Here is a 23658-nt window from a genome sequence, read left to right on the forward strand (position 1 = left end):
GTGCCGTGGTTTAACAAGAATATCTATGGCTAGAGCTCTTTTCAGTCGCTGCATTGCGCATCCTTTTCCTCCTGATTATTTCCTTTTTTCCCCATGTATTCTGCCTTAACAGTATGACAAAAGGACAGCGTGCACTGCGCATTTGAGGTCTGCGCGCAGATTTAATTGACGATATATCCCATTAATAATTCACTGGAATGCACTAAGAATCTCTTGTTTTGCTCCCCGAATCCCGGCGTCTCTTTCCAGGTTTGTTTTCACACGGATGCTTTAAAATGTAATAGCCTCCCCTTTTCACTTCTAATCCCTGTTAGGACCATTTACTGGAATGCTTTAGTAAATACAATATTTATTATCTGTTAAAATGATGGAGAGCACTTTGAATATTATCATTCAGTGCTCAAGTTACTGAACATTTTTGTATAAGGCAATGTATGTTACATAATACAAACAAACTCAGGAAAAAAGGAAACGTCCTTTTCAGGATAGGATACTGTACAGCTGAAACTCGAAAAATTGGAATATCGTGCAAAAGTTCATTTATTTCAGTAATTCAACTTAAAAGGTGAAACTAATATATTATATAGACTCATTACATGCAAAGTGAGATATTTCAAGCCTTTATTTGTTATAATTTTGATGATTATGGCTTACAGCTTATGAAAACCCCAAATTCAAAATTAGAATAATGTGAAAAGGTTTCATATCTGTAAGCCATAATCATCAAAATTATAACAAACAAAGGCTTGATATATCTCACTTTGCATGTAATGAGTCTATATAATATATTAGTTTCACCTTTTAAGTTGAATTACTGAAATAAATGAACTTCTGCACAATATTCAAATCTTTCGACTTTAACCTGTAATCAAAATAAGCTTCACAGATCGTTGTTGGACGGTGTTTAAGCAAAGTTTTTCATGCTTGGTCAGTGAACCATAAAGAATTATTGCACATGCACCTGTGGAACAGTCCTTCAGACACGAACAGTTTACAGGCAGTAGACAATTAAGGTCACAGTTACAATAAAAGTAAAGGTACATGCATGCAGTTGCACGACAAACACATTTAGTCACAGGCGATCCACACTCAATACATTTAATTTTTTAATTATTAATTTCTATTTTAGTCATTAATTTAGTATTCAAAATTAAAATACATTTAATTTCAGCAAAAGTAACGCATGTTATCTTTAAATGAAACAGTGTGATGTGACGTACATTAGTGGCCAAAAGTGATGTCTGGAGGGGATGTTTGCTTTTAAACACCCTAAAAAAAGTTTGATTAAAATATCAAAATATAAGCAAACTACAGCTACAGGTTTTATTTCACTATGCAAAAAAAAAGCTCTTAGGAAAATTCCTTTATTGAATTTAATCACTTATTAATACTTCATTGGTTCTGTCTTGCAGCGTTGTCATATTAGCATGTGTTTATATATTTTTTTAAATGAAAGCACAATTTGGCATGTTTCCTTGCGTTATCACAAATAAAACAATTGACAAAAACTACACAATATGCTTACAAATTTTGGCTGGACATCACTTTTTTTTGCCACTACTGTATATATCAGCTGCCCTGCTCTCTAAGATATCAGCATCGGACATAAAGAAAATCACATTTAGTCAACCACTAATCTGACATTAGCTTAATATAATGCTTGTTTTGTCTTATTTTAAATGATTTTATGTATTGAGAGCTGAGCTGATCGTCCTGTACCTGTTCCTCTCTCTCAAGATCCCAATTCAAATCTCTCATTTCATTCATTTTTCACTTCCTGTTTGTCACCATTTTATGTAATGTTGTGTTTTTGTTTGGTTTTTTACTCTAAGGGAGCAAATAATGTGGTAACAGTGTTCAGGTTGAAATGTGAGAGAGCTAAATACCCTATTTTTGGCCATTAAAGTTAAGAGTTAAGAGTTAAAATCACCTCTCTTAAAAAAAAAAGGCTGAATATTCATTAGTTGTGCAGTCATAATCTTGACAATCTGTCTAACACTGCTACTATTACTTTGGCTATGCTAGTTTTAAGTTCTAAAGCAAGCGTTTGGGTACCTGGTAGAGGTAGAAGTGTCCAGCGGTCTCACATGTGTAGGAAACGTCCCCGGGCACATCGAGACTGTCCTGCAGACGGGCCACCTCTCGCAGGAGCTCCAGACGCCGGGACAGCACATAGTTCACTCGTCCATACCTGACAGAGGACAGGACCGTTCATACTCAAGACAACTGAACCATGCCGTCCAGAACTGGGGCCGGTTTCACCAAGATAGACTTTGACTATGGCTTAGATATAGAAGATAGTCAGGCTTCAGATAGACGTCTAAATCACACCGTTGCACAAAGCACTGGAGACTCTGACTATCTTAAGTAGGACTACACTGCAATGCATTCTGGGTAAAATAAGACACTTTTCAAAACAAAAAAACCTGGCGGATGGAGTAAGCGCATTCAACCGCTCAGTGCAGTTTACCCCAGCGGGAGATGTGTGTTTGTGTTGGAGGAGTGTAACAGTCACAAGGACATTTTACTGGGGAAATTTAGCGGAGAATGTAGAAACAAGAAGACATGTTTAATTTGGACAAAGATTGCTGCGACAGTTAACAGCGTTAATCCGACCGTTGAGCGTTAAAGACGTACAGAAAAGATACAAAAACATGGTACAAGATGCCAAAAAAGAAATATTTAAGATAAAATATCCAAAAAACGGGAGGAGGACCCCAAGAGAAACTTAAAGACACTGAAATGGTGATGAGTATATATGGTAAGGGCCGTTTTCCCTTTTCTTTTGGCTGTTTGTAGTGTAACTGATTGTTACTGGTGGTTGCCACGGTAACAGAGTCTCAGACCTGAGTTAGCCTGTACGGTGTCTAATTTTTTTGGTCTAAATTATTTTTGTGAAACAGTCTATCTTGCATTAGATTAGTCTATGAGCAAATTTTAAACTTGTCTAAGACTATAGCCCGGTCTAAAATAGCTTTGTGAAACCGGCCCCTGGGCTTGACGCTTACTTTTCTCCCAGTAAGTTGAATAAATTAGCTTTTATTATTATCAGGAACCACCAATATCCCCCCATTGCATTATTATACATTATTATAGTAGTTGAATGTAGTAATGTCACTGAAAGAAAGGTTGTCCTGCGTTTTGACCGAGTCTACCGGGGCTCGCTATGTCACGCATCAAACGACTCTTCACAAACTGTAAATGGTTACTTCATCCAAAAATGTAACTTCTGCATTTACTCACTCTCGTGTTCTTTCCGCGTGTGACCCAAGCATTTAACGTTGTGAATCTGTTCATCATATAAAGCCAATGTGTCTCTTCAGAAGACTTGGAAATGGATTATTTTTTGAAACTTTTAAGTTTTAGAGGAATGGACTTTAAATGGAAGGACAGAAATCTCAGGTTTCATAAAAAACATCTTCATTTGTGTTTGGAAGTTGAACGAAACGACATGAGGGTGAACAAATTTGGATGAAATATACCTTATAAATACAGTAAGCGGAGTCTTGGATAAAACTAACTCTATATCGCGAATCAAATAGTTTACATCAACGATAAATATTACGAAATCTCAATATATAACACCCCTAGTATCATGTCACATACAGTATTGCACAGGCATTTACTTGTTTTTTGTCATTCTGCAAAGCTTGTTGACTGAGCTCACAGGTTCACCAAAGCATGATGACAATTCTTGTTGAAAATAAACTTGAGCATTGGGATTCTTCAGTATCTTCAAAACATATATTTTCACACACTTTTTGCTTTTAATCGATCGTTACTTAGGAATAAGTATCCTGCTTTTTCCTTATTACCTCAGAAACCTAGCAGGTCATAGGTCAAACGTGAGTGTTATCTGATGTCAATAGAGGATTATTGCAATTAAAAGCTCTTTTTGGATTAGAAAGGGCCTTTTGACTTTATAGTAAATGGTTCAAAACATCAGGGAAAACGGCTTCCTCATGATAAGTCTACAGTAAATCAGAATTGATTTGGCCAACACAACTGTGTGTGTGTGTGTGTGTGTGTACCTGCTGAAATCTTTCTCAGTCTCTAGTTCTTCTTCTCCATGGCCCATACGCAGAAGGTGACGTTCATCGATGTCTAACGCCATAATCTTCTCAAACAGCTGGTTCAGAGCCTGAACAATAAACACACACATATCCAGAAAATAAACACATAAACAATGGAAAATAAATATTAATACCATTATATATTTTGAATAGTTTTAACTCAGATGTAACTACAATTTCTGGTAGATGTAACCCTAATTGTAGTTGAATGCTAAGCTTTGAATTTGGTGACCATTGAGTGATGAACTCCCTCAGTAACGGTGTCGGCCGCGCACCTGATTGGAGTGTGTGACAATAAGCGTTCTCTGCTCGGGGAAGTTGTGGTACAGGTTGGAGATGATCTGAACAGCCACATCTGTTTTTCCTGTGCCGGGAGGACCAACAACCTACAGCCGAGGGAAAGAACATTTAGATGATTTGAGAAAAGATTTTAAATAAAAAGTGATGCTGATGATTGATCTTTCCCTGTCAGAGCTGACAGTTCTTCAGCACATGTGGAGGTTTCAGACTGAAAGCCCGACTACATTTACAGAAACACACAGGGAGAGACTGATAGACATTTAAATTACAGATTCAAAACCAGCTGATAGATATATGAGGAACCGCAGTGAGAGACCGATATCTTTCTAGGAGGATAACACTGTACAGTCCCAGTCAAAAGTTTGGAATTATTCATATTTTTCTAATTTAAAATAGCTGTTTTCTATGTGAATATATTGTGAAATGTAATTTATTCCTGTGATCAAAGCTGAATTTCCAGCATCATTACTCCAGTCTTCAGTGTCACATGATCCTTCAGAAATCCTGCTAATATGATGATTTGAAGATCAAGAAACATTTATATATATATTTTTTTTCTTTCATGGAAACCATCATATACTACCGTTCAACAACAAAGCAAAGGTACTTCTCTCAGAAAACGCACAAATAAAGATACTTTTAGATGTTTAATTGCTATTTGGAGCATTGGGATCGCTTAATGAACTCATTTTTTGTGAAAACCTAAAAAATCTACCAAAATGTTTCACTTGTTTTGACTGTAGCTCAAAATTAGCCCGTGTGCATTCAGACTCATTTTGCCAGGACGGGTCGCATATTATACATGGCAGTTTTTCCCAATGGGATCGAATATAGATATTTTCCAAAGTATCGTATCGAAGTTAGAAACTCCAGTATCATGACAACACTATTACATATGGAAGCTTGTGTCCGCCACAGAATGAAAAATAAAAAAGGTAATTGTGACTTTTTATCTCACAATTCTGACTTTATTTCTCACAATTGCGAGATATAAAGTCAGAATTGTGTGATATAAAGTCGCAATTGCGTGTTATACAGTCAGAATTGCGTGAAATAAAGTTGCAATTGCGTGTTATAAAGTTAGAATTGCGAGATATAAAGTCAGAATTGCGTGTAGTAAAGTCAGAATTGCGAGATATAAAGTCAGAATTGATTGATATAAAGTTGCAATTGCAGGTTGTAAAGTCAGAATTGCGTGAAATAAAGTCACAATTGCGTGTTATAAAGTCAGAATTGCGTGAAATAAAGTCGCAATTGCGTGTTATAAAGTCAGAATTGCGAGATATAAAGTCAGAATTGCGAGATATAAAGTCAGAATTGCGTGAAATAAAGTCGCAATTGCGTGTTATAAAGTCAGAATTGCGAGATATAAAGTCAGAATTGCGAGATATAAAGTCAGAATTGCGAGATATAAAGTCAGAATTGCGAGATATAAAGTCGCAATTGCGTGTTATAAAGTCAGAATTGCGAGATATAAAGTCAGAATTGCGTGAAATAAAGTCGCAATTGCGTGATATAAAGTCAGAATTGCGAGATATAAAGTCAGAAATGCGAGATATAAAGTCAGAATTGATTGATATAAAGTTGCAATTGCAGGTTGTAAAGTCAGAATTGCGTGAAATAAAGTCGCAATTGCGTGTTATAAAGTCAGAATTGCAAGATATAAAGTCAGAATTGCGAGATATAAAGTTGCAATTGCGAGATATAAAGTCAGAATTGCGTGATATAAAGTCGCAATTGCGTGTTATACAGTCAGAATTGCGTGAAATAAAGTCGCAATTGCGTGTTATACAGTCAGAATTGCGAGATATAAAGTCGCAATTGCGTGTTATACAGTCAGAATTGCGTGATATAAAGTCGCAATTGCGTGTTATACAGTCAGAATTGCGAGATATAAAGTCGCAATTGCGTGTTATACAGTCAGAATTGCGTGATATAAAGTCGCAATTGCGTGTTATACAGTCAGAATTGCGTGATATAAAGTCGCAATTGCGTGTTATACAGTTAGAATTGCGTGATATAAAGTCGCAATTGCGTGTCATAAAGTCAGAATTGCAAGATATAAAGTCAGAATTGCAAGACAAAAAGTCAGAATTGCGTGAAATAAAGTTGCAATTGCGAGATATAAAGTCAGAATAGCGAGATATAAAGTCACAATTGCGTGTTATAAAGTCAGAATTGCGAGATATAAAGTCAGAATTGCGAGATATAAAGTCAGAATTGCGAGATATAAAGTCAGAATTGCGTGAAATAAAGTCGCAATTGCGTGTTATAAAGTCAGAATTGCGAGATATAAAGTCAGAATTGCGAGATATAAAGTCAGAATTGCGAGATATAAAGTCAGAATTGCGTGTTATAAAGTCAGAATTGCGAGATATAAAGTCAGAATTGCGAGATATAAAGTCAGAATTGCGAGATATAAAGTCGCAATTGCGTGTTATAGTCAAAATTGCGAGATATAAAGTCAGAATTGCGTGAAATAAAGTCGCAATTGCGTGATATAAAGTCGCAATTGCGAGATATGCAGTCAGAATTGCGTGTAGTAAAGTCAGAATTGCGAGATATAAAGTCAGAATTGATTGATATAAAGTTGCAATTCCAGGTTGTAAAGTCAGAATTGCGTGAAATAAAGTCGCAATTGCGTGTTATAAAGTCAATGCGAGATATAAAGTCACAATTGCGCGTTATAAAGTCAGAATTGCGAGATATAAAGTCAGAATTGCGTGATATAAAGTCAGAATTGCGTGAAATAAAGTCGCAATTGCCTGTTATAAAGTCAGAATTGCGAGATATAAAGTCGCAATTGCGTGTTATAAAGTCAGAATTGCGAGATATAAAGTCAGAATTGCGTGAAATAAAGTCGCAATTGCGTGATATAAAGTCAGAATTGCGTGAAATAAAGTTGCAATTGCGAGATATGCAGTCAGAATTGCGTGTAGTAAAGTCAGAATTGCGAGATATAAAGTCAGAATTGATTGATATAAAGTTGCAATTGCAGGTTGTAAAGTCAGAATTGCGTGAAATAAAGTCGCAATTGCGTGTTATAAAGTCAATGCGAGATATAAAGTCACAATTGCGCGTTATAAAGTCAGAATTGCGAGATATAAAGTCAGAATTGCGTGTTATAAAGTCAGAATTGCGTGATATAAAGTCAGAATTGCGTGAAATAAAGTCGCAATTGCGTGTTATAAAGTCAGAATTGCGAGATATAAAGTCGCAATTGCGTGTTATAAAGTCAGAATTGCGAGATATAAAGTCAGAATTGCGTGTGGTAAAGTAAGAATTGCGAGATATAAAGTCAGAATTGCGAGATATAAAGTCAGAATTGCGTGAAATAAAGTCGCAATTGCAGGTTGTAAAGTCAGAATTGCGTGAAATAAAGTCGCAATTGCGTGTTATAAAGTCAGAATTGCCTAAAATAAATTTGCAATTGCGTGTTATAAAGTCAGAATTGCGAGATATAAAGTCAGAATTGATTGATATAAAGTTGCAATTGCGTGTTATAAAGTCAGAATTGCAAGATATAAAGTCAGAATTGCGAGATATAAAGTCAGAATTGCGTGTTATAAAGTCAGAATTGCGTGAAATAAAGTCGCAATTGCGTGTAGTAAAGTCAGAATTGCGAGATTTAAAGTCAGAATTGATTGATATAAAGTTGCAATTGCAGGTTGTAAAGTCAGAATTGCAAGATATAAAGTCAGAATTGCAAGATATAAAGTCAGAATTGCGTGTTATAAAGTCAGAATTGCGTGAAATAAAGTCGCAATTGCGTGTAGTAAAGTAAGAATTGCGAGATATAAAGTCAGAATTGCAAGATATAAAGTCAGAATTGCGTGTTATAAAGTCAGAATTGCGTGAAATAAAGTCGCAATTGCGTGTAGTAAAGTCAGAATTGCGAGATTTAAAGTCAGAATTGATTGATATAAAGTTGCAATTGCAGGTTGTAAAGTCAGAATTGCGTGAAATAAAGTCGCAAATGCGTGTTATAAAGTCAGAATTGCGAGATATAAACTATTCTGAGGTCTTTTTAATAAAAAAACTAATAAGTCAGTCTTTTTATTTTCCTTAGAATTGGCCTGATAACTCGCAATTGCGAGTTTATATCTCACAATTCGAGATATAAACTCGCAATTATGTGTTATAAAGTCAGAATTGTGAGATGTAAACTCGCAATTGTGAGATAAAAAGTCTCAATTCTGTCTTTTTTTCTTGGAATTGCGACTTTATTTCTCAGAATTGCGACTTTATTTCTCACAATTCTGACTTCATATCTCGCAATTGTGAGATAAAAAGTCACAATTATTTTTTTATTTAGTAGCGGAAACAAGCTTCCATAATTACAAACCTTAATTATTGCACATTTTTGACCGGTAGTGTAATTCATAAGAAGGTAAACTAAAACAACAGGAAGAAGGAAAAAAATTTATATATAAATAAAAGGTGTAGTAAGTGATTTTTTTTTACCATAGTAAGGCCTGGCTGCATCCCTGCACGAATGGCTTCAATCTGGGTGGGTGTAAACTGGATGGTGTTTCTGTTGAAGTGGACAAACATGTCACTCTTTGCAGAACAGGCGTTATGTTTATACAGACATGCATTTCACTGTCCCGTTGCTGGAGACATTGGGTCATGATAGAGTGTCCTCCACGCACCGCTTGGGCTGGTTGTAGGGATACGGGCCCCTGTTGGGAATCACGTGAGGCTCCACCACCAGCGTCTGATCTTCCTCGCCCTGTGTCTCTTCCTCATTTACTTTACGCTTCTTAGCCTTCACATTCTGCACAGGGAATCGAATCCTGGTAGAGAAGAGTCACAATTTCTATAAACCTTGTACAAATAGTCCACATGCACTACCGTTCAAAAGTAATATTTTGAAATGTTATTACATTTTAAAATAACTGTTTTTTTATATTTATATTTATTTATATTTATATATATATATATATATATATATATATATATTTATATATACACACACACACACAAACCAAAATGTATTCAGACACCGTCAACATTTCTCACATTATCACAGTTCATTCGCTATAGTTTAGAAAATGGTAATACAATATGACAAGAACTTGATAGTTGATATTTCACTGGTTTTGTCCGTCCTTCTGTTAGACTCTCACACATGAATTATGTTGAATATCTGTCAGCTGTTAAATTTAACTACACAATTAGAAAAGACCAGTTTTAGCTCAACCAGTGACCAAGCAATGCTTCATGTTGTTCAGTCTGTGTGTAAAAAGAGCATTAGCAATCACAGAAAACACATGATCAGCTCAAAGTGTCGGAATCATTTGTGGTCCCAAATTTGTATCAATGTCACTGGTAGTCACTGTATGAAGAATATTTGGGTATAATATGTCACAGTTTACTTTACTTTGCTCTCCTCACTTACATAAATGAAGTATAGTGTCCTGCACACACTAGTAAAAAAATATCAAAAATTATATCTGGTGTCTGAATAATATATATATATATATTAGGGCTGTCAATCGATTAAAATTTTTAATCTAATTAATTACATACTCTGTGTATGCGATTAATTTAGATTAATTAATTACAATCTTACAATGTTTACATGGTACAATTTCTGGTAAGCTACGTTTTTATTATTATTGCTTGACACAAATTTCACGATTTCAATTTAATTTAATTCTTGTGATTTGATGCAATATTGACTCATTTGGATAAATATACAAGATAGGCATTCATTTTTCTCAAGAAACAAAAAATCTCACCCAATGCTGTAAAAATACAGAGAGCCATATCAGCTGGTAATATTTAAGGTTAAAAATAGCTCAAATTAAATATAATGCTTGTTTATTACAAATAACAACTTTGATAGAAGTAAAAATATAATACATATGTAATATAGTAGTAGGCTACATAAATTTAGAAAAACACTCTCTATAGCTCTTTTCTTATAGCCAACTATAACGTGCTATCACATGGTCATGAAATGGCTTTCCTGAGGTAACTTAGGCTAAATGTTATGTGACATAATTGTTCTCCAGCTGTTTTATTGACCTCTTTTCGCGGTTGAAAAACACTGATTGATCGAGGAATATACATTTCGGTAAGTTTTAGGCTGCCCTACTTTATCTTTCAACATTGTTAATTCGTGTTTGTTTACTATTAGCTAGAGATGATCGGTTCACGTGCCGCAATAGGGATCTGTCATGTCACATTTACAAGCGCCAACGGTATTTATTGTTTGATTTTCGTAATAAAATTGACAGAATCTGAGAGCTGAGATTTTTTTAATATCATAATAACGTCTGTCTTGTCTGTTTCCGTGTCCTCTCTTTGGTGCGCGATTTTTCTGTGCGTGAGAAAATGGTTGTGTGACGTGAGAGCGCGTGAAAAGTTACAACACACACACACACGCACAAGCGCGCTTTCTCTCAGACACTCACCGACTCACGCACACACTCCTGGATGCTTTGCATTGATGTGGTACTTAGAGTTGACGAACTCCGTCAAACAATGATCCAAGCAGCGCGTTCTTGTCTCCCTCCTTTTTACACGAATGGTGGCTACGGCTAGAACGGCTCCGCAAAGGTCAAAACGGAATGGATTAATCTGCGTTATTTTTTTTAACGCGTTATTTCTTCTCAGATTAATTAATCGAAATTAACGCGTTATTTTGACAGCCCTAATATATATATATATATATATATATATTTGGAAAATTGATCCAATAATGGTAATTTCTGACCTGAAAGGCGGGACCTGTCGAGCGGGATCGTCCTCCGACACCTTCACCGTGAGATTGGGGAAACAGGACTTCAGGTGCTCGATGGACAGGAAGGTGTCGTTGAAGTCCAGGGAGGAGATCTGATTGGGCATCTTGGAGTAATGGGCACTACCAGGGTCTCCATAACCCAGAATGATGTCGTGAAGCCAGTCGGGAACCACACACTCTGTGTTCATGAGGTTGCGAATGGTCTCAAGCACAGCCTGCAAGCAACAAGGAATTATTTTTCGATAATTGTGGATGATTGAACCACTATTAGATGATGTTTAAAGGGGAATATATAATTCCCGTCTGATTGGGTGGTTCTTGTTTTATATTTTCCATTTAAATATTGGTTAAAGTTTAAGTACTTGTGTTTTGTCATTTTATAAGATTGTTTAAAAAAAAATGTCTGTGTAGTTTTTATACATTTTTATTTCAGTTTTTGTTTTAGTAAATTGATTACTTAAAAGGATATTTCACCCAAAATCATCTTCGGAAATGAATGAAGATATTTTAAATGAAATCTGAGAGATGAAATTTAGGCTTTTATTCACGTATAAACACTGATGATCAGCGTCAAACAAAGTTTTAAGCATTTAAATTGGATCACAGAAGCTGAAGCTTGCTTGACACATGAGAACCAATGAGGTTCATGTCTTACGCAGCACGTTTGAGCTTCTGCAAGAACCAATGAGATTTGTGTTTTCTCGCATCAAGCAAGTATGATTGAGTTTTAGTTTATGTTCGCAGAATAATGTTTATATGAGAATAAAAGCCTAAATTAAATTTGTTCATCATGTAAGGCGATCATGTCTCTTCAGAAGACTTGGATTAAAACGCTTGATTCATAAGGATTTATTTTACGACCTCTTTATCGACGTTTTGAAGTGTCAGATTTTTGGGTCAATAGACTTTCAATGGATGGACAGAACACTTAGATTTTATTCAAAATGTCTACATTTGTGTTTGATGAACGAAAGATGAATGAAAGTCTCACGGGTTTGAAACTACAAGAGGATGAGGACAATTTTAATTTTTGGATGAACTAACCCTTAGAATAGAAACCCATAGAAATATTGCTTTGGCAACTAACTAAACAAAAAATATATATATAAAAACGTTTTTTTGTTAATTGAAATAAATAAAGGTTAAATAAAATAAAAAATGAACACTAAGAATTTATTTTATTTCAGTTAATATAACTTCAATTAACAAAAGCATTTTTATATACATTTAGCTTTAGTTAATGATAACAACACTGGTCAACGGTCTGGTTGTGTGAGAATATACAGGAGGAATCGTCTGACCTTGAAGTTGTTCTCTTTGGGTTTGCGCCTCATGATAATATTGAAGGTCTCATAGGGGTCTTCTGCCCCGTTCTGGATGCTGTTGGTCATGTCCTGCTGGTACTGGTTTGCGTCGAGCCAAACCCGAAACGTCCTGGTGTCTCCTCTTAGTTTGGGCTTCGGATCAGGACCTGGTGCAAGCATCAGAACACAATAATCAATAAAGTCAAGTGAACAGCACATTTAATCTTGTAACAATACAAAGCTTTTTAAAGTAATCTGACTATAATAAAACCATAAATCAGAGTCACAATGTAATCGAATGTCGCTTTGGATAAAAGCCTCTGCTAAATGAATAAATGTAATTGTAATGAAGGAAATAAATATCTGTCTAAATTGGGGATCATTTGTCAAGTAAATTGACCCAGATATCACTGGAACAGAAATTACCAGTGATTCTAGACCACATTCCCAAGGTCCAGCAATGAGGACGGCCAGGGGTCGGTGTGAGGGAGAGATTTGGGCCAGTTAATGGATTTATCGCTCATCTTATCGGGTCAGAGCCGTGTTCATGGGCCGTGGGGATCTATCACTCTCCTAGTTTCAGAGCTTAAAATATCCTTCTCATTATAAAAAAGCATTTATTTAATCTAGCTTCAAAAACAGCTTGTTTTGTTATTGAGCGACCGCGGGGCAAATACACTCGCATATGACCGCCTCCAGAGCAAGACATCGACGAATAGTTATCATTTAACGGATAACATTTGCCTACACCGGATGCGAGTGTCACGTCAAAAGCAAATACAGGCCATTATAATCACAGACGCTGTCTACACTGATGCAGTGGAGCTGCGCGATTCTGGAGGAATTGAAAAACACAATTTTCTTTTAATGTAAAATGGAGGTCGATGAAGGGAAAAAAAAACATTAGACAACTAAACAAAATAACATGCAAACTAGAGGTTCTGCCAATGTTCATTGCTTTAGTCTATTTAAAAAATATATTCATTTTAATAAAATAATTAAAATAAATCATTTGAATGAAGTCAATGTCATGTTTAGTTATTGGATGAATTGTGAATAATTGTGTTAAATGAATGATTCAATGACAAACACTAACGAGGAGCAACACAATACATACATGTGTCAAAATCATTTCAAAAGATGATTTATACTCTTATTTCGATCACTACTGTAGACATTGGCGTTTATACCCAAACTATAAACTTTACAGTAGAGTTTACTGTTAACAGTTAACTGTTATTTAAATGTTTGTATTAAGTACTAGGGGTGTAACGATTCATTCGTTTTCTCGATGCATCGATTACAAATCCTGACAATGCATATGCAATCGATCTTGAAACATGTATTTTGAATCGTGAATCGTTTATTTCGGTCAATATTCGAATTAAAATGCTAAGAATCGAATAATTTGCGATTCTATAGCGATTCAGTGCTTTAAAACATATAAACATTAAATGACTACATGCGCGAATTAATGAGGCGTTGTGCGGCGTCATTTCGCGTCCTCATAGCTCTCCTTCACATACTCGCTGCACTCTTACCATCTTTCACTGGATTTCGCTCGCGCTCGGTCCCATATAGCTCTCATCTACTGATTTTTGAGCAGTCCATGTTTGAGCTCTCCTCAGGACAGCCACTGGTGTTCACATGAGCAGATGACAGCTCTCTATCGAGAAAGCAAGCCATTGATAAAGCTGCCATATCATTGCGCGGGCACTGCTATGAAATAACGCGTTCGTTGCGTGGAAACGTCGCCGTTATTTTTTTTAAGATAAGATACTGAAGTTTTACGGAAATGGGTCATACCCATCCTGAGCAGTTAAAGTAAAACCCCACTTATTCAAGGGTGCGCATTTATTACATGGAAAGAGAAAACGTATAATAGGTGTCTAAAATGCACACGCTTCCAATTAATCATGAATGATGAATGAAATGTAACTTAATGTCGTTAAACTGAACTGATGACATAACTACAACATTAATTACACTGAAATAAGAGCGCGTGGTTTATCCATCAATCAGATGCGCATTAAAGTTGCATTCGTAATCGTTAATATAGCACAAGTACACCAGGCGCGTTTTCTTTTAGAATCACAAGGAAAATGTTCAGTATAAAGAGAACAAAGAGTAGCTATTCCATGAGGAAAAGTTAGTTAAGGTTTAGTTGGGAAAGTTCATGGTATTTTTAGTCTCACAATGGAAGGATGTTTAATGTACCAGGAACACTTTAAGGTTGTGTATGCATTAACACTATCCTACAAATTAGTTAGTATGATGAACTAACAATACTTTTAAAGCCTTTTTAAATCTTGGTTTACATTTCTACAAATGCTAATTTATAGGCTTTTGGAAATATTTTTTATAATAATAGATTCATTAAAAACTAACATGAACTAACGTTAACAATAGACAATGTGTAGTAGTTGTTTGTTTTTTTGTTCCCACTCTCTGACCCCCCGAAGGCAGCTGTATAATTCACACCCTGACTAAGACCCATTGGGGGAAGCATTTAAATAATCCTATGAATGCATATTAAAAAAATGAGGAATCGCATCGAATTTTAATGTGAATCGCATTGAATCGAATCTTTCTGAATTTCCAAAAGTCGTTCTTGAATCGAAAACCGATGAATCGAATCGATTCGCTGCCTACCCAAAGATTCACAGCCCTATTAAGTACCGATAACGTGTGGTTGAAAAGCTGCATCAAACTGTACGTTTACATGCCAGCTGCTCTCTCCAGGCTAACGCAGATCTGCTGAATGTTGCAGTGAGGTGATCGAACTCAGTAAACAGTAACGATACACGTATTCGTTTTCAACCGTTCGGGACGAGGCTTTCGGTTCGGTTTTCGGTACGCATTTTTAAACTGAAAAATGGTTGGACCATTTTTCCTGCTGACCAAAACTTTGTTATTTCAAATGTAGGTGTGTCGCGCGTGGCAACCGCGCTCATAATGTAAGAGACGCTGGCGTGACCACAACATTACCCAACATCAAATGGCAAATTTGACATTCACAGTTCTCCGTTATTAACGGATCAAACAGCGCTGACGTGGAAACCAGGAAGAAACATTGTGCCATGAATGACCTATCCAGTGTCCACAGATCAGCACATTCACCATGGGTTTACTGTAGTAACACTACTAACTGTAACCATGGAAGTGTGGCAGGAATAATAGCCTAGGCTATAATGCTTTCTAGTAACATTACGTCGGTTTTATTGTGACATTATGAATACAGTTGCTGCCCTCAAATGTTAATCTGAACTAAAATAAACCTTTGTTTATAACTACTAGCCTACAATATTATATTTCATTTTGTCCAAGGAGCTGTTTTGTTTTATATGCTCCTAAGAAAAGTTAAGTATAGCTCCATCATTGCTCAAAGTAAAAAAAAATCATACTTTATGATGTTAGTTTTAATAAAAATATAATTAAAAAAATTCAATCAAGGAAATTTCTCAGGCATTTCTTTCTTTTTGCTATATCGAAAACGTACCGAACCGTCATACAACTGTATCGTATCGAACCGAACCATGAGTTTTGTGAACCGTTACACCCCTAGTAAACAGTCTTACCCTCCTCGATGACGCGGCCCTTATCGTCCAGCATGCCCTGCACCTCACAGCCTCTCACGTACACCAGCCCGGCCTGATCCACGAACGGCTGCCGGCGCTCGAAGCGTGTGCCGTACGGCAGGTTGGGCCGCACCGTGATCAGGAAGCACACGTCGTGTTTCCGCAGACCTGGAACAACGAACCATGATGTGAAGAGACTGAAGGATGAAGTGAGCATACTCATCTTAGCGTGCAGAAGAAATTGTGAGTGCCGTTTGTGCAAGTTTTTTAGTTAATATTTTTAAATAGATTGTATTTTCCATTTTCATTTTATAAATTTATAAATAAATATACTTTCTTTTTTTGCGTGGCATTTAGATTTTTTGTAATTTTGTTTTGTTTTTTATTATTTGTATTAATTTTATTAAATTTTGTTAATCATACTGTATGTTTTTTAATGTATATATGTTTTTAGTTTATTTAGTCGGCAACACTTTACATAAGGTTCATTAGTTAACATTAGTTAGCTACCTTAGTTCACAAACTAAGAATGAACAATACTTCTACAGCATTTATTAATCTTTGTTAATATTAATTTCAACATTTACTAACACATTATTAAAATCAAAGGTTTGTATTTGTTAACATTAGGTTAATGCACTGTGAACTAACATGAACAAACAATGAAACAGCTGTATTTATTAACTAACATTAACAAAGATTAACTAATGCAGAAACAAATGTATTGCTCATTCATTGTTAGTTCATACATTAACTAATGTTAACTAAAGTGTTACCATTTAGTTTTAGTACTTCAACTTAATCTCCACCAGTAAGCTAGTGTGTGGTGAGCGTTCTGGCGCAATATGGCTGCCGTCGCATCATCCAAGTGGATGCTGCACACTGGTGGTGGTTGAGGAGATTCCCCCTCTATGTAAAGCGCTTTGAGTGCCTAGAAAAGCGCTATATAAATGTAATGAATTATTATTATTATTATTATTATGAATTATTAGACAAAGATGTTGCCTTGCCGAGATATTATTTCAGTTCAGCTCAGGCTTTGCTCAGAGTTTGCAAGTGTGTTTTTTAAGTGTGTCGCCAGTGTTTGCAGAGACAGAAAGAGCGGTTTACCCTCCCATTCGTTCTTGATGTGATCTCGGATGTTGAGGTTGAGGGTGACGTCGGCACGGACTCGGGCAGGCCAGTTCTCCCCGATGTTGGGCTTGGCCACCTCCACGATAGAGAACGACAGTATGGTCTGAGCCATTCGAGCCCATCCTCCAAACACCACTCCTCCATACTCCGACTGCCTGGTGACAGAGCCCTCAACGTTAGCACAACACACACACACAACATATCACAAATCAGCATGTTCACACTGTTCTTTACATCACAGTGGAGTAGTTGTCAAGCTCCAAAACTGATTAAAAAGAAACAACCATCTCAAGTCTTCTGAAGATTTTTATCAGACAATAACTATGTCAAAGCTATCATATATAGCCCTTCGGATGAGACGTTAAACCGAGGTCCAGACTCTCTGTGGTCATTAAAAATCCCCTTAGCCTCTGTCCATCATGGCCTCCTAATCATCCCCATATATACATATATATATATATATTAGGGGTGGAACGGTACATGTATTCGTATTGAACCGAAACGGTACGGGCGTCACGGTTCGGTGCACGAATTTGCACGGAGAATACACGGTAAAAATAAAAATAAAAACTCTTAAATAGCGATAAATTTCGCTCTATTCGCTTTTGGTGTGACTGTGAACGCAGCAATGAACAGGCTGCGATCAAGATTGCAATGCTGGAGTGTATGTGTGTGTGTGTGTGTGTGCGCGAGAGAGAGAGAGAGAGGCGCGGGCGCGAATCGCGCGATCGAACTGTGTGCGTGTGTGTGTGAGAGAGGCACGGGCGATCAAACAGTGGAAACATAAAAACATACTCCGTCATTTTTTTTCATACAGGACATCATTAAAACGGCAAATTGTTTACTTATATTTGTGTACACTGGCAATAAAACACAACATTGTGCTTTTGTCACACTCTAAACTCATGTCAAACTGTAACCTACAACTGTTAACAAAAGTTTTTAGTGGTAGTATTATTTTATACGGAAATCAATTATTTATAATTCAGATGAGAATAAAGTTAGTTAATTAAAATGAAGGAAAACAAATATCTTGATCTGAAATAGCAAATTAATTTTAAATTCATTCAGGTACAATTACCAAACATATCTCAAGGTCTTTTCGTCTTTTTAATAATTTAATTAATAAACTAATTATATAAAACTACTGTCAGTGCACTACAAATAAACTGGTTATATGCCTTTATTAATAAAACTTATTTAAAAAATACAAGGCTTAAGACATTTATATAAAAAGCCTTCTATATTTTTGTTTTGCTATTCACTCCATTGTACCGAAATCGTACCGAACCGTGATGTCTGAACCGAGGTATGAACCGAACCGTGACTTCTGTGTACCGTTCCACCCCTAATATATATATATACTGATTGTCTTCATCTCTGTCTCCTCTCCACCAGTAAGCTGGTGTGTGGTGGGCGTTCTGGCGCAATATGGCTGCCGTCGCATCATCCAGGTGATGCTGCACACTGGTGGAGGTTGAGGAGATTCCCCCTTCTATGTAAAGTGCTTTGAGTACCCAGAAAAGCGCTATATAAATGTAACAAATTATTATTCAGTGTTTCCTCTAGGATTTTTTCCAGCTGTGGCGGCATGCCCATTTCCCCAGGTGGAGGGGGCGTGGCCTATGAGTGATATTCCCATTGATGGCCACGCCCCCTTGCCCCAGGTGTAGAAACCTCCCCTAAGTATTATAATATGAAAGGCTCCAATAAGAGTGGCAAAGCGATTATGCGCATCCCGTGCGCAGGATGATGCACTTGAAGCAATGCAAAGTCACATCGCTTCACATTGAAAAGTTCAAAGCACAAAGCGAAGAGATTATATCCATCTATGTTTAGTGTATTATATCCATCCAACAGTTTATTGAGCCTTTGCTTTTAACAGTTTTAAATTTCAGTTACAGTGCGCAAGAAGAACAATTCATAGCGCTCTCTACTCCAGTGCTGTAATCTAACAGACACCCGAAAGGAATATGATTTAAAAAGCGCTAAAAACTCAAGCAAGATAAAGTTGTTTTATGAAACCATAGACGTTTATCTACAAATAAAGTATAATAATGGGAACATTGATCTTGAAGAGAGTGTTGTCGTGTTACTGTCGTAACCGAACGCGACGCGCTGTTTGATGCTGAATGGAGAATGACTGAGGAGAGACGAGTTTCCATTAACTTTAACTTAACGACTTAAATATTCATTTTTACCACACATTATGCTATTGAAAGACTTTAGAATCTTGGAATATAGCGGAAACACTGATTATTATTATAACTTCAGAAGACATACAGCAGAAACACATCATATGGACTTCTTTTTAGGTGCTTTTTATCATTTCTGGAGTTTGACTGATTAATTTCACTGGATATCAACATTCTGCGTTTGTGTTTCACAGCAGATCGTGCAGGTTTGGAGCACTTCGATTCATTCAGATACGTGCGGGAGTATTTTGAATTAGATATAAAACAGAAAAGTTTTATGTGCCATTTCAAACTGGCACGATTCCACTAGAGTCATGCATAACCATATTCAGCACAAGCCCATCGCATATTCACTTCAACTCCGAAAAAAAAAAAAAAAAGCGCTTCAGAATCGGAATCAGAATGAGCATATTCGCCAAGTGTGTGGCGTTTATCTAGCCTGGCTAACGTCACGCCGCCTTCACACTGGCAGTTGAAATCAGCTCCGATACGGCTCCGAAACGACCGGAAGTCATTCATTTCCTATGGAGATTCGCAGACCGCATGCGAATGGGTCCGAAACGGGTCCGACCGAGTGCGGTGCGAAGAAAATCGTGTCCGTTGGTCATCCGGATGCGTTCAAAAAATTTAACTCTTGCGAAAAGCTACGGGCGGTTCCTATCCGACAATTCCAGCGGAAGTTAGCGTTGCTATGATACTGATAAACAAACCTGAATTCTTATCGTTATAAAATCATTATTTATTTTATTAAAAGTTAAGTTGTCATGTAATTATTTTCATATAATTATCATTACGATTATTTTCATGATTTGCTAACGTTATTAGGGCAGTTAATACAATTAAATTGTAGGCAGACATCGAACTAAATATGATATAGTGGTATAAATTATACCACTATATCACATTTTTTAGCCGACCTGACATGTCAACGTCCTGAGCAACTTTCCTCACGCAGCAGCCTTCCTATTAATATCTCTATAACCCTCATCAGACAGATCATACAGAACTGACAGAATCAACCTTTCTAATCTCTCCGCCATTTTTGTTCTACCCGCTTCCGACGCTTTTCACTGTGTAGTACGACGTCCGTTGGGGGTGTATTGCGTATTACGGAGCTGATTTCAACTGCCAGTGTGAAGGCGGCGTCAGACCTCGTCTCATTGAGATTGAGACGTGGTCTGGGAACCACATGTTCATTTTCTCGTATTTGAGGTGTGGTTTACGAATGCCCAGAGCCGTTTATTGGGTGCTACGAATGTCTATCAAATGCGCCTGTACGACTCATAGCCAATCGTTTCAATTATACCAGATGACGTATGTAGAGCGACAGAAATTAGACGAGGAAGACGACGATGGGTCAGAGATTTATGTGTACACTAGAGCTGCACGATGTATGATTTTAGCATCGATATCGCGATGTGCGCATCCACGATATTCACATCGCAGATATGTGCGATGTCAAGTATGGGATCGTAGTTGATCCGTGATTCATGATCAGTAAACGTGCCAGCAGCTCCCCGGCCCGTAACGCTTGTGATTCACGGATTAATTGCAAAGTTTAACCATCCTAATGTGAGAGTTTATCAATTTGCAAGTCCTGTCAGTTTAAACATCAAGCGCAAGAAGACTGGAACTTGCGCGGTGTTTTATGCGCTTGTTTAACAGAGAGCGAGCAGAGAGAGAGAAAGCCCCGGTCGCGCGCACACACTCTTACCGTCTTCAAACTGTCTTGCTCTCTCTCCCTCCCTCGTTGACTGAATATCTTGGAGAATACACGATGGTAAAAGGTCGGAAGACCAAAGTTTTTTTTACTGAATTGTGCTAAAATAACATTGCCTTATCTTCTCTGAACAGCGTTTGCATTCAGATGACATAAACCACACTTTCGATAAAAATAAAAATCTATCCAGTGATGAAATGTTTTCTGTTTTGACAAATCGTGTGCGTTGTCCTAAACTGCCTGGATAATCACCGTGGTCCGTTAATGACACGTCCGATTCGCGAACTAATGACTCCTTTGAACCGATTCAATTTAATGAATGGTTAAAACAACTGATCTGTCCAACACTGAACTCAAGAGACATAAATCGGAAACACTTTACAATAAGGTTCCATTTATTAAAGTCTAGTTAACTACATTAGTTAACATTCTATTAATATTAGTTTCTATGCGGATTTACTCCATGACAAAACCACCCCAGTCATTCTAGAATGATTCATTCTTTCCAAATAGAGCTATTCAAGTCATCTGGTAAAATTGTTTTTATATCGCAATATATATCGCAGAAAAATAAAATATCGCAATGTAATTTTTTTACCAATATCGTGCAGCCCTAGTGTACACGATGGCGTATGTATCTAAGGCTGCATCGAAAGGTAACTTCGCGTCTGCTGCCATGTTGGATCCATAGGTATAAAGAAACTGCTTCCGTGTGTCGCATAGACGTCGTCATCGTCTTGCTGCTCCCTCCCCGTTCTGTGATTGGTCCCCTCGCTGAGGCGAAAATCTGGTCCATGGTATCCAGACTGCCTAGCAGCATGAATAAAATCAGCGCTGCGCAAAGGCAGTATGGGGAAACCCAGGCTAGCGTTTACTGGCATTTATGGGATTTAACTGTTTGATTCCTGGATTAAGTGTTCAAATGGATCACACACAAGTCTTTAGAGGGGTTCTTACTCATAGACTAGTCAGTTACAAAACTTCCATTTAAACGTCTGTCAAATTAGTCGATGAGTACATCCCTAGCACAAACTATGGGAAAGTGCCTTCAGAAGTCCATTTGGGTACACAAATCAATTTCAGTTTCTTAAATGCTTCACAAACCATGGCTTCATCCGTAGAACAACGTCCTCGATATCCTGCCGGATTTCATAGGTGGACTCCAGTCGGAAGAGGTTGAAGTTCCTCAAAAGGTAGTCATGCAGGGTCAGGAACTGCAGGTTCAGCTTCGGCAGAGCTAAACAACCTTCAGATTCACACACAACAACACAAACAGTTAGATCCTGTACTGATCTTTTAGGTTCGACTTTTTTACACCTAAAGCTTGAAATATAGTGATGAACCGAAATGAACTTTGCACTAAAATAAAAAAGTTTTCATTTCACTGAAAATGCAAATGAAAAATTACGTAACCAGTTCATAAATTTACTAACCAACACTAAAATATAAACTTGTATTAAAAAAAATTGCACACAAGGCAGCTTTTACTTCAACTAAGTTTTTAATTAAATAATTATGTGTTTTTTTTAAATATAAAACATGTAAACCGTGTTATTAGTCAATCCTTTCAGTCCAAAACGGCTTCAAACCAAAGATAAATACACATTCTCTGTTGCATCACTATTAAAATAATAGTTTCAAAACAGAAAAAGTTAAATCAAAATTTTTAATTCTGTCATTACGTACGCATCACTCCAAACACACAGAAAAGGGGGATTTTTATGCAGCTTTTTATAATTTGCAAAAACTGGCACCAATGGAGTTAATTAATGATGTCATTCTTGGCACATATTCAAACATTTTCAGAGCTTTGGTGGAGGGGAAGATTAACAGGGAATAATGACTTAAATATGTGAATGTTGTATTAAAAACATTATTTATATAGTCATATGGGCGACTGTTATGATAGTTTTTTGTATCTTTTGTGTTACATGGTGACTATAAAACTGTTGTTGTTTGGAAAGGAGTTGATCATCTTCCAAAATGTCTGTTTTAGTGTTCTACGAAATGAATATAATAAGCAAGAGTAAATACATTTTGTGTTACTTTAATTCCATTAATGCCAAGGTAAACCAAACCAAAAATTATAAAGACACCAGATATAATTTTTTACTAGTGTGTGCAGGACACTATAGTTCATTTATGTAAGTGAGGAGAGCAAAATACAGTAAACTGTGACATATTATACCCAAATATTCTTTACACAGTGACTACCAGTGACATTGATACAAATTTGGGACCAAAAATGATTCCTCCACTTTGAGCTGATCGTGTGTTTTCTGTGATTGCTAATGCTCTTTTCACACACAGACTGAACAACATGAAGCATTGCTTGGTCACTGGTTGAGCTAAACTGGTATTATCTAATTGTGTAGTTAAATTGAACAGCTGACAGATATTCAACATAATTCATGTGTGAGAGTCTAACAGAAGGACGGACAAAACCAGTGAAATATCAACTATCAAGTTCTTGTCATATTGTATTACCATTTTCTAAACTATAGCAAATGAACTGTGATAATGTGAGAAATGTTGACGGTGTCTGAATACATTTTGGTTTGACTGTATATGGTGTAATTAGTATAGTGATATGCAGTGAACTC

At 36.7% G+C, this 23658-nt stretch overlaps 1 protein-coding gene across 1 annotated transcript in view; it reads right to left on the minus strand.

Annotated features, from left to right (window-relative positions):
- The window catches only part of aqr (aquarius intron-binding spliceosomal factor), a gene marked incomplete at its 3' end in the record, with an annotated part of 90636 nt that overhangs the window by 34957 nt on the left and 32021 nt on the right, over window positions 1–23658 (minus strand). Inside the window, exons 16-25 of the mRNA XM_056256158.1 lie at window positions 22160–22301; window positions 17117–17295; window positions 16007–16174; window positions 12426–12595; window positions 11098–11339; window positions 9026–9169; window positions 8838–8907; window positions 4349–4459; window positions 4032–4141; window positions 2056–2191 (exon numbers count right to left, since the gene is read on the minus strand). Coding sequence (XP_056112133.1) covers window positions 2056–2191; window positions 4032–4141; window positions 4349–4459; window positions 8838–8907; window positions 9026–9169; window positions 11098–11339; window positions 12426–12595; window positions 16007–16174; window positions 17117–17295; window positions 22160–22301 — 1472 coding nt within the window. The remainder of the gene's footprint in view (window positions 1–2055; window positions 2192–4031; window positions 4142–4348; window positions 4460–8837; window positions 8908–9025; window positions 9170–11097; window positions 11340–12425; window positions 12596–16006; window positions 16175–17116; window positions 17296–22159; window positions 22302–23658) is intronic.

The sequence above is a fragment of the Rhinichthys klamathensis genome, unplaced genomic scaffold (assembly GCF_029890125.1).
Source record: "Rhinichthys klamathensis goyatoka isolate OS25496 unplaced genomic scaffold, OSU_Roscu_1.1 h1tg000123l_1, whole genome shotgun sequence".
Lineage (NCBI taxonomy): Eukaryota > Metazoa > Chordata > Actinopteri > Cypriniformes > Leuciscidae > Rhinichthys > Rhinichthys klamathensis.